This window comes from Lagenorhynchus albirostris, chromosome 14, assembly GCF_949774975.1.
Source record: "Lagenorhynchus albirostris chromosome 14, mLagAlb1.1, whole genome shotgun sequence".
Lineage (NCBI taxonomy): Eukaryota > Metazoa > Chordata > Mammalia > Artiodactyla > Delphinidae > Lagenorhynchus > Lagenorhynchus albirostris.
In genome coordinates this window covers 72,143,281-72,154,992 of record NC_083108.1, presented here as the reverse complement: position 1 = coordinate 72,154,992, position 11,712 = coordinate 72,143,281, and the positions used below count along the sequence as shown (strand labels likewise).

Sequence of the window (11,712 nt, the reverse complement as noted above, 5' to 3'; positions counted from 1 at the left end):
ATTAAAAATGATGCACATATTTATTTATTGACATGGTTAAATACAAAGTATAATTGAGTGAAAAAACAAATTACAATGAAGTGTACTGTGTTCATTTATAGAAATAAATCCAACATGGGCTGGAAATATTATCTTTGGGTGAGGGGTGAAGGTGATTTTCACTTCTGAGCTTACTGTGAAAGGGTCAGGGTTCAGACTAGAAGTCAACAAGCAGCTTTTGGAGGACCATTCCAAACAACAGGAAAACTATGAAGTTACAAAGCTGTCCAGGAAGCTCTCAAGGGCCCAGGACTGGAGTTCTGGCTCTGACGAGAGCGAGGGAGCATGCAAATACAGACATGACCACCAGGGGGAAGTCGAGAACCATCCTCAACTGTAAGTGAAGCCACTTTCAACTGGAAGGTTTTACACCCGACGTGTGGTACCGGAACGTGGGAGTGGTGGTGTCTGGTCAATGTAGGAACACAGACAGAGACAAGCCCTGGGTTCACACCCTGTCTCTGTGCTCATTCACAGGATAACTTGTGCACGTCGGTTCTATCTGAACCTCTTTCCCCATCCATGAGTGTAAGGCCACCCCCAGGCCCATGTAAGGATGCCCTTGGCGAATCCATGGCAAATTGCAGTGGGCAGGGCCTGACCCATGCAGGAAGCCAGGAGGACCACAAGTGCCCTGTGGGACAGGGATCCCATCCCCAGGGCTTTGGCCTCAAGTAAGTGAACTTCAATGATTTACCCCCAAACTGTGGTCCTTGTGAGCCTGGGGAGGGTTTGGTATCTTTTCTGGGACTAAGCTGTTAATCCCAGACCACAGAGAAACGGCACTAGCACAGGTGAAAATAATGGCAAACTTTATTGGCATAAATCACAGGAATTGAAATGGGGAAAAGCCAGGTTATAAGTTTACAGAGAAAAAAAATTAAAATCAAATCATCAAATAACCATTGACCCAGAGGGTGGACCTCTGAAACCCCAGGTCCTCTAGGGGAGGGGTCACTGTAAACAGAGCAATAAGGCCTGTGGGTAGACGTGGAGACATCAGACCCGTGGCGGGGTCTGGCTGACCTCCCCAGACCCGGGCTGCTCTCAGCCCTGCCACCAAGGAGGGACCCTCTTCCCTCCCTGGGAAGCCTCCTTGAGAGGCTCAGCACACCCAGCCTCTGCTAGGAGGCTAGCGAAGTGGTCTGGCTCTTCCTCACTTTAGACCACACTGGGACCCCGTTCCACTAACCCAGAACCCCAGCCCTACCTATCTCATCCTTGGGGGAGAACACTCTGGGGGCTTCCTGTTGCTTCAGCGAGATCTTGTCCTTTTGCTGAGAATCCTAGCAGGCCCCCAGCCAACGACCTGGGCTCTTCTCCCCAGGACACCAGTCTCCAGGGAGGGCAGGAAATTTGGGGAAGGGATGCACCCAGTGGAATCAACAAGACTAATGGTCAAAATCAGACACCAGCTTTCCTGAGGAGGCAGAAGAGCCCCAGAGAAGCAGTGAGAAGGCCGAGAATGTTCTCTTTGTTGCCAGAAAGTTCACAGGGGAGTGGACACTCCTAATGGATTACTTAGGAAACAGCACCCCCAAAGTGTACTTCCCCCTTCTCCTCCCTCAGGAACAGGACGGATGAGGTTCGGAATTCTAGGCCCCAAAGGGCAAGACACCCTTAAGGCCGGTTTCAGTGAAGAGCTTGCTGGCCTGGATAGTAAGGAAGGGGTTTCAAAATACAGCAGTTTATAAAAAACAGTCCTTGTGAGCTGTGAAGTTAAAGAAGGGCAGTCACAGAGCTGCTCCCAGTTCACCTGCTTGTGCTAAGAAAAAATAAAATACAAATTGCTTCACCCCCTCCAAGCCCTCAGTACAAGGCAAACCCCATATACCAGAGCCACCGTGGCATACACAGGACAGTGGCAGTGCACACGGGGGAAAGGTACAAAAGGAGACGTCTTTAAAATCTCTTCAAAATCATTTTTGTATAGAGAAGTAAAAGCAACTCAGACGATATGAATTCAAACCTCAGTGTAGAAATCTATCAAAGTTGGTACAGTGTCCAGGCACGGGGTGAAACCCCACCTCACACCATCCCCGGAGAAGGAGGAAGTGATTATAAAACATTATTGCTGGAGAGGCCATTCTCAGTAGAACCAGAGAAGTTACAGGGGTCGGAGGGCAGCTGCCCAGGCCTGGGGAGACTGGAAGGGCAGGAGGCGCACAAGGAATCTTCCGTGGCCCCTTGGACACTTCCGCCCTTGGATGGATGGATGGGTGGATGCTGGCATTGTCTGGAGGGAGCTGCTGTCCCCCCAATACTCTCAAAACAAGGATAATTAGGTTGTGGGGGGGGGATATGGATGAAAAGAGGCCCCCATGTGACCCTGCCTGCCCTCCCCACCCCCACCCCCAGCTCCACTGCCGAAATATGAGTAAGATGGCTCCAGTGTGGGGTGCTGGACTGGCCAGGCGGGTTCGTGGGGACACAGGTGGAGCCCTCCAGCCTCTGCCTCTGGGGAGGGTGAAGAGCTGGCAGCCTGGGGGGAGCTGCAGGAGGAGGAAGGAGGCCCAGAGGCTCTGGCAGGGGGTAAGAAAAGCAGGCGGGAGCCCTCAGGACCCTCTTGCCATCCTGCACCAGCCAAGGACGTGGTTCCAGTTTCAGTCGGGTTTGACCCTTCACCCCTAAGCGAGGCCTCTGGGTCACAGTAGCAGTTGGGAGCCTGGGCCGGGAAGCGGGGCAGAGGAAGGGATGAGCGCGCCTAGCAGAAGAGCTTGACGAAGCAGTTCTGACAGTAAGGCTTGTCGTTCTGCTCCTTGAAGGTGCCCTTGTTGAGCTGCTTGAGGCAGAAGGCACAGACAAAGTGCTCCGGGTGGAACTTCTTGGCCATGGCGGTGATGCAGCGGCCCGTGATGGGCTTCTGGCAGCCGGAGCACAGCGAGCCCCGCCGCTCGTGGTAGTGCACCTCACAGTAGGGCTGCCCGTCGTGCTCGAAGAAGCTGCCGTTGACAAATGGTGTGAAGCATTCCTGGAGACAGAAGAGGGGTGGGGCAGGGGGGGCAGGGGGCTCAGGCTGGGGCTGGGGGCTGAGGCAGCTCCCAGGTGATGGGCAGGAGATAGTCAGGGTGATCACACTCGAAATGATTCTCCCTTGCTGAGCATCCTCTACGTGCCAAGTGTGGTGCTAAACGCTTATTGAAGTCTCCCAATGACCTTGACTTGCCACTGCCTGAATTCAGACACGGATCTTACGCCTGGGCACTTCAGCAGGTGGCTTAATGGTGTGCCCAGAAACCCTGGTGTCGAGAAAAGGGTTCCAGGGTCAAACTCTGCACCCTAGATTCCCATTTGGAGATCCAAAGGCACGCTTAGGTATTAAAGGCTCTGAGAAGTCTGGCAATGAACAGTTTCCCAAACTTATTTGATCAGGGGACACTTACTGGATCTCTAATAACATCTGGGGGACATTACCCCCCAGAATGCAGTCTGGAAACCATTGCCCATTTCCGCTGAGGCGGCTAAATGCTTGCATTATCTCATTTCACTCTCACACACCCTTCTCCCAAACATGACCCGTCTCAGGGCTGCTGCACAGGACCACCTTGCTCTTGGTTTCTGCCAGCCTCAGTACGAGCCCTGGCCCAGGACCTACCGGACTTGAAGGAGTGTACCCCCTGCCTTCTCACCTCATTAATACCCCCAAACAGGGCCTGTAAATCGGATTCAGAAAGCACAGTGAGGTAGGCCTTTCTCTCCCCACTGCCCGCTCTCGGCCCCCTCCAGAGGAGGGCTGGGGGCCCCTTACCCGACACACAAAGCACTCAGGATGCCACAGGGTGTTAAGGGCCGAGATGTAGTTCTCCAGGATGGCTCGGGCACAGCCGCCACACTTGGGGGCGAACATGTCAAAGTAATCCTTCCGGCAGTAGGCCTTGCCGTCTTTCTCGTGGAACCCTGAGGAGGGGGGGTGTGGGGGGCAGATGAGGCCTCCAGAGGAGGAGCCACCCTGACTCCAGCCTCAGCAAGGTCTCCCACCATGCCCCCGCCTCCCCAATGCTCCGGGCGACAGCGAGTGAGAAGGTACCACTCAGTACCTTCAGGCCCAAAGAAGGCTCCACACTGGGCACAGAAGAAGTGCTCGGGGTGCCACGTCCGGTCAAGGGCTGTCACCACTTTCTGTGAAAGCAAAGTGTGGGACCAGAGCTGAGCGCTGCCCCACTGGACAGATCCCACAGTTGAGACCCACAGGCAAGGCCGTCCTTCCACCCTGCCCCCAGCCCCAGCAAAGGAAAGAGTATAACACTCCCAAGATGGGGGTCTCTCCCAACTGTGTTCTGAATACCACTGAGAATTCTGACTTATTGAAGGATATAATATGTCAGGCACACTCTGTCTCCTTTAATCCTCATGTGCAGTTGAGATCATAGGTTCTATTGTGACTCCCATTTTATAAGGGAAGAAACTCAGGCTCAGAGAGGCTAGACGTTTCCCTAACATCACACAGCAGGAGAGTGAGGGAGCCCTCACTTCACTCCATTTACCTGGGCAGGGCTCCTAACCTCTGGGAGTCTCAGCAGAAGGGAATCGGGGATGAGAGGTAGCGCTGCTTAATGTGCATTAAGACGGGCCGTGCATCCGGCCTGAGTGTGAATCCCAGTTTCCAAGCTGTGTGAGCTCGGCCACGTAATGTGACCTCTCTGAGCCTCAGGTGGCACCACCTGCACCCAGGAACTCACATCCAGGATGGGCCCGTTGCAATAGTAGCAGCGTGGAGAGAAGAGGTTGTGATAGTCCTTTTCACAGTAGGGCTGTCCATCCCGCTCAAAGAAGTTCCGGGATCCGATCTCCTCCTGGCAGTGGGTGCAGACAAAGTGCTCTGGGTGCCACGTCTTCCCCATGGCGGTCACGACCTGAGGAGAGAGGCAGGATACGGTTCAGGACGCAGGTCTGCCACAAAGCACCCTCCCAGAGAAGCCAAGGTCCCGTGCCCACCTACCGCTCCCTCCCCTGCCCCACCCACCCCATCATCACCTGCCCCGCGATGGGTTTCTTGCAGGCCCCGCAGACCCCCTTGGCGACCGTGGCGACCCCCAGTTTGTTCAGGTCAGACTGCAGGCTCCCCAGCATGCTGTCAAGCTGGCTCCCAGGCTTTGGGGGCCCTCCCGGGGGAGAGCTGCTCCCTGTCTTCCCCTGGGCCATGAACTGTGGAGAGAGGGGAGAAGGCAGGTGAGGACATCTGGGCCTTGGGGGATGAGGTTCGCAGCAGCAGGGGCTCTCCCCTCTCCTGGACAGATGGGCTGAAGGAGGCAGGAAGTGCAGCCCCTCCAGGGGCTTCAGAAGCCCTCAAGGTGGGAGTGGCATCTGCAAGACATTCTGGTGTCAGAGGGGCTCACGGTGGGCCTGACCGAGCCCTGGGAACACATGGCAAGCAGGACATTAAGCCCCAGCCTTGGCACTGACCCCTCCCTCGTCCTGCCCTTCAGGGCTGCTCTGGCTGCCGTTCGGAGGCCAGCCGGCCGCCCAGCACAGCTCTCCGTCCGCTCTTTGTTCCAGGCCCTGGATCTTAGACAGGGGAGGAAACAAGAATAAGAATTTCTTTTTTCTTAATTAAGGAAGAAAGGAGACCTTGTCATCGGACCATTTCACAAAAAGGACTTTAGGATGAAATGTAAGGATGTTTTTTTTTTCCCCTACTAGCAGTATCAACATCAGGAGAAAAAGTCTAGACAAAAACAACCACGAGAGAGAGGCCCAGGGAGAGATGAAGAGGGAGAGAGAGGTAAGCCAACCAAAAGGTGCAGGACTTAGGGAGGGGAGGTGATGGGGCCGGAGAGCAAGGAGGCCTCGCCAGGTACTGGGTCTGGGCCTGAAGGCGGGGGATAGGTTTTGCTTTTCCTTCTGGGAATGGCTTCCTCAGATGGAGCCTGGGGCAGGACCGAGGGGCGGCAGGAAGGGGCAGGCAGAGGGGAGGCCCCACGGGGAAGAAAGAGGGCAGCTGATGTCTCGGGGGTGAGAGCGTGGACATCAGGTTAAGCGAGGGTCCAGGGTCAAGGCCAGGTCTCAGGAAGGACCATGGTACCATGCAGGGCTTGTGGATGGAGGAACAGAGGGGATGTGTATGTGTGCAGAGTGGGAACACCACTCGAGCATAAGGACAGGGAGAGGTAGGGCTGGTGTCAGGGCCCCGGGAGGCCTGCCTGCATCGGGGGGAAGAGTGGGTCCTCGTCGGTCTGGCAGCCCATGGACCTCACAGAGTGGGGCGCAGGAGTGGGCGGGGTGGGGTCCTGCACACTGTCTTCCCGTGGCCCCGCCCCAGCACTCTGGACCCCGGGGGGACCTCGAGGAAGAGCCGAGGGCCCCAGGGTGGAGGAGGTGGGCGGGCTGGGCCGGGGAGAAGAGCTGCTGGCCGAGGCGTCTTTGCGATGCTGGAGCAAAGGGCTGGGAGGAGAAGGAGAAGGCAGAACAGAGAAGGTTCTTCTCAGGGGAATGGGAGAGCCAGGAGGGAAGACAACCTGGGAGGAAGAAGAGAGGGACAGAGATGAAGGCAACGGCGGAGGAAACATCAGCTCAGCAAGTAGGGGCTCCCTGGGGCCCTCCCACTCTGACACCAAGAGTGAGGCTGGCCTCACAAGGCCACGGGATGCAGAACCCCCCCGCCACATGCCAAACTTCCCCTCTGGCCGCTGCTGGGGAAGAACTGGAGGACCTCCGCCCTGGCCCAGCCCTGGGCAGCTACTCACTACCTTCTCTACCAGCTGCCCCCTAGCCCGCCTCCCACACGGCTGCACAGTGATGACGCCCTCGGTCAGCCAGTCCTGGGCAGAGGCCCCCGCGGCCCCCTCGGCCTCCTCCACCTCTGGCTGGATGCCCAGCCGACCCTGCAGCTCCGCGATGAGCCGCTCCTGGGACGGGGTCCTGCTCAGGGTGGCAGGGTCCAGCCGGCGACGAGGGGAGGGCTCCCGGGACATGGGGTGAGCGTGGCCGGTCTCCCGGCTCCTTCTGATCATGGAGCGGATCTGGGGAGGGGGGGGAGGGAAGCTGTCACAGGCCACTCTGGGCTCAGCAGATGCTGCTCAGTCCACACTCGAGAGCCCCCAGGAGGGGTGGGCAGGACCAAACCACCAGAGAAGAGCCAAGCTGAGCTAGGGTGGAGGCAGGGGGCAGAGCAGACACCCTCCAAGTCAGCCCTGACCTTGGGTAAGACACTTCACTTCCAGGGCCTCAGCTTCTCCATCCTTGAAATGGGGTAACGGTATTTTCTCAGCTGCCTTACAGGGTTATTACAAGAATTATTTGAAAGAATGTAAGTGGACATTCTTGAAAGGGCATAAGAATTTCCCTTCTTCCCTCCCTCCCTTTCTAATTTGTAGTAGAAAAAATGTGGTCTTTCCTTACAGTAAATCCTTCAACCAGGTTTTTTTTTTCCTTGTTTACATTATAACCTACTTGTTTCTAGCACTTTGGTTATTATTATTCACTTTTGGCCGCGCTGTGTGTCATGCGGTATCTTAGTTTCCTGACCAGGGATCAAACCCATGCCCCCTGCACTGGGAGCGTGCAGTCTTAACCACTGGACTGCCAGGGAAGTCCTGGTTTGGTTATATTTGTTGTTTTATTTTACTTTGTTTTTGAAAAGGGCCTAACATTTTAATCAAGAAGCGAATAATAACCGTTAACGGCAGCCACGGCTTATTGGGGACCGTGTGCTATGTTCTTTCTAAGCACCTTCCAGGCATTACTTCATTTAATCCTCTGGACAGCTCTGGGGGAAATGGTCTATTACCCTCATTTTAAAGAAGAAAACTGAGGCTGGTGCGGGCGTTGCCCAAGGTCACCTAGGGAGCAAGTGTTGGAGGCGTGGTTTGTATTCAGTTCTATCTGGTTCCCAAGCCCATGCTTTTCACCATTCCACACACATCCCATCAGGATGTCAGGGGAAGCTCATCTGAAGGAAAAAGCCTTAATCAAGCAAGAGGCAGGGTGCCACCAAGAGAAATTCCAGGGCCCAGGGAGCTCCGCTGGCCCCACAGAGCCCACTGCCCAGGGCTGGTTGTCAGGGTCTCAGGCCACGGCATCTCGGAATCGGCTGCCCAAGCAAACATGCGCAGAGTGGGAGGCTGCATGCAATTAGCCAGGCGTGGTCCACGTGGGGGCCATGCCTAGCAGCCGTGCGAGCTCACGCCTGCCTGGCCAGAGGTGGAAATCCTCTCCGTGGTGTTGGGTGTGTCCATGACCACAGCCTGTGGAAGTTCTGGCCGTTCCCTCCTGGCCTCTGCAGCGGCTTCGGTGGTGCCCTCTGGCCTCCTGGGGGTCTCGGGTCTCTGGGCTGGCCTGACCAGGCTGCCCCCCGTGGCCGTCTCTCCAACTGGGGAGAAGCCCTCCTCAACTGGGGCATGGCATCTGCTCTCTGGCTCCCCTGGCTCTGGCCTTGCCCTCTCCTTCTGCTGTCCACGTGCCTTCGTGAGACTCCAGGTATCCGGTAAGATAGCCTGACGGTCCACGGCCATGGCAGCTGGCTCGATTACTTCCTGGAAGCTGGGCGTAGCTCCCCGGGGGCACTCAGGCCTAAGCGCCTCCAGAGCCCACGGCCACTCCCATGTGGCAGCCACAGCCTCTCCTGGGCACAAAGGGTTGGCTGACAGCACTTGGGGTTCCCCAGCCTCCTGGGAACCTGTGCACCCAGCGTGGGGTAGAGTGTGGCCGGGAGGCACCCTGGAGAGCTCACTCACCAGGCTCGCGTTTGGTGGGTCCCTCCAAACACGAGCCTGGCTCTCTGCACCCGGTGGCCCCAGAGAACTCTCCGTGGAGGGAGACCTTGAGTTGGGGGTGTCAGGCATCTCCCCAAGGCCAGTCAAATCAAGCCAGCTGGGGGTCACATTGTCCTCAGGGCAGAGGACCTCCAGGGTGTGGCCGTGGCCTCGAGGGGAGGGTTTCCTAGGGGGTGGCAGGAATACATAGGGCCCAGGAGGAGGAGGAGAAAGTATGTGGTGTGGGGATGGAGCTGAGCTGGGCAGCAGCCTTGGGGAGCTCAAGGCCACAGCAGAGGAGCTGGTCTAGAGGAGAAAGACAAAAGACAGAGGGGAGAGGAGAGAGAGTTGGGAGAGATGAGGAAGGAAGCCCACTGCAAGGGGCAGGCTGGGCCTCAGGGCTCTGTGAGTCCCCGTCTACACTGACAAGACCGTCTACACTGACAAGACCGTCTACACTGACAAGACCAAGGTGGTGGCGAAGCTGAGGCATGAGAACTGGCCCTGGAAGAAGACCCAGCCCCCAGAAAGGTTTTCCTGGGCTTCATATCCCTGGCTCCCATCAAACCCAGGCGCAGAAAGCAGCCTCTGAGCCATGCCTGTCGGGCACTGCCCCCCCGCCAACCCCAAGTACAGACGAGGGAGAAAAAGCTAAGGTGAGGTGGGTCTCGGGGAGGTCAGCCCAGGCACCAATCAAGGGACAGACAGCCACAGGCAGCTCTCAGCTCTGTCTCTCCCAGACAATCCCAGCTCTCCTACATCCCCCGAGACCTTGCTCCAGGGGCACAGTGAGAACGAGCGCAGCTTCCCAAGGGATCTCAGAAAAGCAGCACAGCCTAAAGGGTGCTGGGGCAGGGCTCCCTCGGGCCAACTCCTGAGTCCAGTGTACTTGCTCCTGACGGTGGCCACTCAGAACCACTGGCACATGAGGGCCACAAGCCCAGGCCGCACCCATCCCCCCCGCCCCGTGAAACCCCAGCCGAAGGGAGGCTTGGAGGCACCAATGGGGCCAAGAGCCGGCTCCCCTCCTCTGATTCCCTAAGTCATGCCCCCGTGGAAGGGTGGAGTCAGCAACTGTTGGCGAGTTCAGTCCCCATCAGTCCCCATCAAAGCACTGCATCCTCTAAATAAAACATCTCGGGTCTGGCAGGCCCGGGGAGGAGATGGGGCGCCTCATGCAGGACTGGCCCAGTAGCCTGACGGGTGAGGTTTCCCAGAGAGAACTTGTGGGGACTCAGAGGCCCGTGGAGGATGGAAGGCGGATGGCGAAAGAGGCCTGTGGATTCAGGAGCCAGAGGCAGAAAGAAAGGATGTGTTGAGGACAGCCAGCCAGCGTGGGAGATGGGGCTCCAGGGCAAATGACCTCTCGGAACAGGATCCCACAAGGCCCAGCAGAGCACCCCCTCCCCTACCAAGAGCAGCCATTGACACAGGGTCCTTTGTCCCAGCCTCCTGATCCCTCGCCTGGGTGGCTGGGAGCTGAGAGCACCCAGGGAGGAAGGAATGTCCTGCTGAGCACGTCCTGCCTTCACAGGCTGAGAGGCAGCTCAGTCCCCACGTGGCCAGCCTGGCCCTCCCTCCCCCATATCCTGGCAAGGCCAGGGCACTGCCTGCGGGGTCCCAGGCTCAGGGCGAGGCACCCAAACACGCAGGGGCCAAGGTCCAGCTACTCATGCTGAGGTACAGGAGGGGAAGGATGGGGGTTCTGAGGGGCCAGGGCAGGGAAGAGGGACCTCAGGGCACCTTAAAATCCGACAGCGAGGCCATCAGCTCATCCAGCTCCCTGGTGGCAGAAGAGGCGGAGATGCGTGTCTGCTGCTGGCTGGAGGTGACTCGCTGGGGGCTGCTCATCTCGCCCTGGTTCACAGTGATGGCGGGGCTGCACGCAGGCATGGCATCAGCGGGGACCCCAGAGGCCAGCCCGTGCACCCCCAGCATGTCCCTCCCCTCCCCAGGGGATCAACAACTCAGCTCTGACACTGGGGTCCTGCCACTCCCAACCCCAGGGAAGCCCACCAGCTCCCAGTCTCTCCTGGGGACCCATTGTTGGGAGGGGCTGCTGTCAGCCAGCAAGACAGAGCACTGAGGTGAGCTGATGGCAGAGAGGCAAGGTCAGCTCAAACGGCACTTCTTTCCAAGAAGACCAAGTCCAAGCCTGCCCGTTCAACAAGCCCCAGCATCCTGTGTATCCTCCACAGCACTGCACGTACATGTGAAGTTGTTCCAACAACACAGTAACACCAAGGAGAGCTAAGACTCGGTAGACACTTACCATGGGTCCTGTGTGCACGTGCTTTACGTGTGTTATTGGGTCTCCCCCCTACTGAGGTAGGTGGTCTTATCCCCCTTATCCCATTTCCCCTTATCCCATTCTACAGATGGGAAAACAAAGGCTTGAGAGACAACACTTAGTAAGTGCACAGCCAAGATGTGAACCCTATTGTGTGGCTCCAAAGCCTGTGCTGACAGCTTCTGGGCTATGGGTGCCCTCAGCGTGCACAGTGTCTGTCCTTCCTGATGGATAGTGGCTCGTTGAAGGCAGGCATGGTGTCTGCGTGACTCGTCACCATCCCCCAAGGCCTGGTGCAGGGCCTGGCAAACAACAGGCACTTCAGAGGGAACGGGTGACACTGGGGATGAGACGGCAGACCCTGGAGCATGGGACGGGCTGGGCGAGACCTTCCCCTGCCTGGGAGGGCCCAGTGGAGACTCACACGGGGCTGGGCACGGAGCTCTCCAGCTCATCCAAGAGACTCTCCACGCTGGGCCGCACGTCCTCCAGGCCCCGGCCTCCGTTCCGCTTGGGCTTCTCTTTGGTCAGTGGCCCAGCTTTGCCCCCCAACGGGCTGTTATTCTCCGGGATGCCGTAGTGGGGGCTCAGAGCACCAGGCAGTGGGGGGCTTGAGTTGGCCTCATCTTGGGATAAGGAAAGAGAAAAGGTGCTCAGCCCTGAGCCCTGCAGGGATCCAGAGGCCAGCAGGTG

At 57.6% G+C, this 11,712-nt stretch overlaps 1 protein-coding gene across 15 annotated transcripts in view; it reads right to left on the bottom strand.

Annotated features, from left to right (window-relative positions):
- Positions 1–834: 834 nt before the first annotated feature.
- The window catches only part of PXN (paxillin), a 45,029-nt gene continuing 34,151 nt past the window's right edge, over positions 835–11,712 (bottom strand). For 2 of the 15 annotated variants that reach the window (XM_060121956.1, XM_060121952.1), the window contains exons 5-14: positions 11,444–11,645; positions 10,473–10,608; positions 8,163–9,035; positions 6,180–6,998; positions 5,443–5,544; positions 5,014–5,184; positions 4,719–4,892; positions 4,077–4,158; positions 3,788–3,936; positions 835–3,010 (exon numbers count right to left, since the gene is read on the bottom strand). In XM_060121956.1, the coding sequence (XP_059977939.1) occupies positions 2,744–3,010; positions 3,788–3,936; positions 4,077–4,158; positions 4,719–4,892; positions 5,014–5,184; positions 5,443–5,544; positions 6,180–6,998; positions 8,163–9,035; positions 10,473–10,608; positions 11,444–11,645 (2,975 nt within the window). In that variant the 3' untranslated portion in view covers positions 835–2,743. The remainder of the gene's footprint in view (positions 3,011–3,787; positions 3,937–4,076; positions 4,159–4,718; positions 4,893–5,013; positions 5,185–5,442; positions 5,545–6,179; positions 6,999–8,162; positions 9,036–10,472; positions 10,609–11,443; positions 11,646–11,712) is intronic. The other 13 variants (XM_060121957.1, XM_060121958.1, XM_060121959.1 and 10 more) reach the window with 13 other exon arrangements.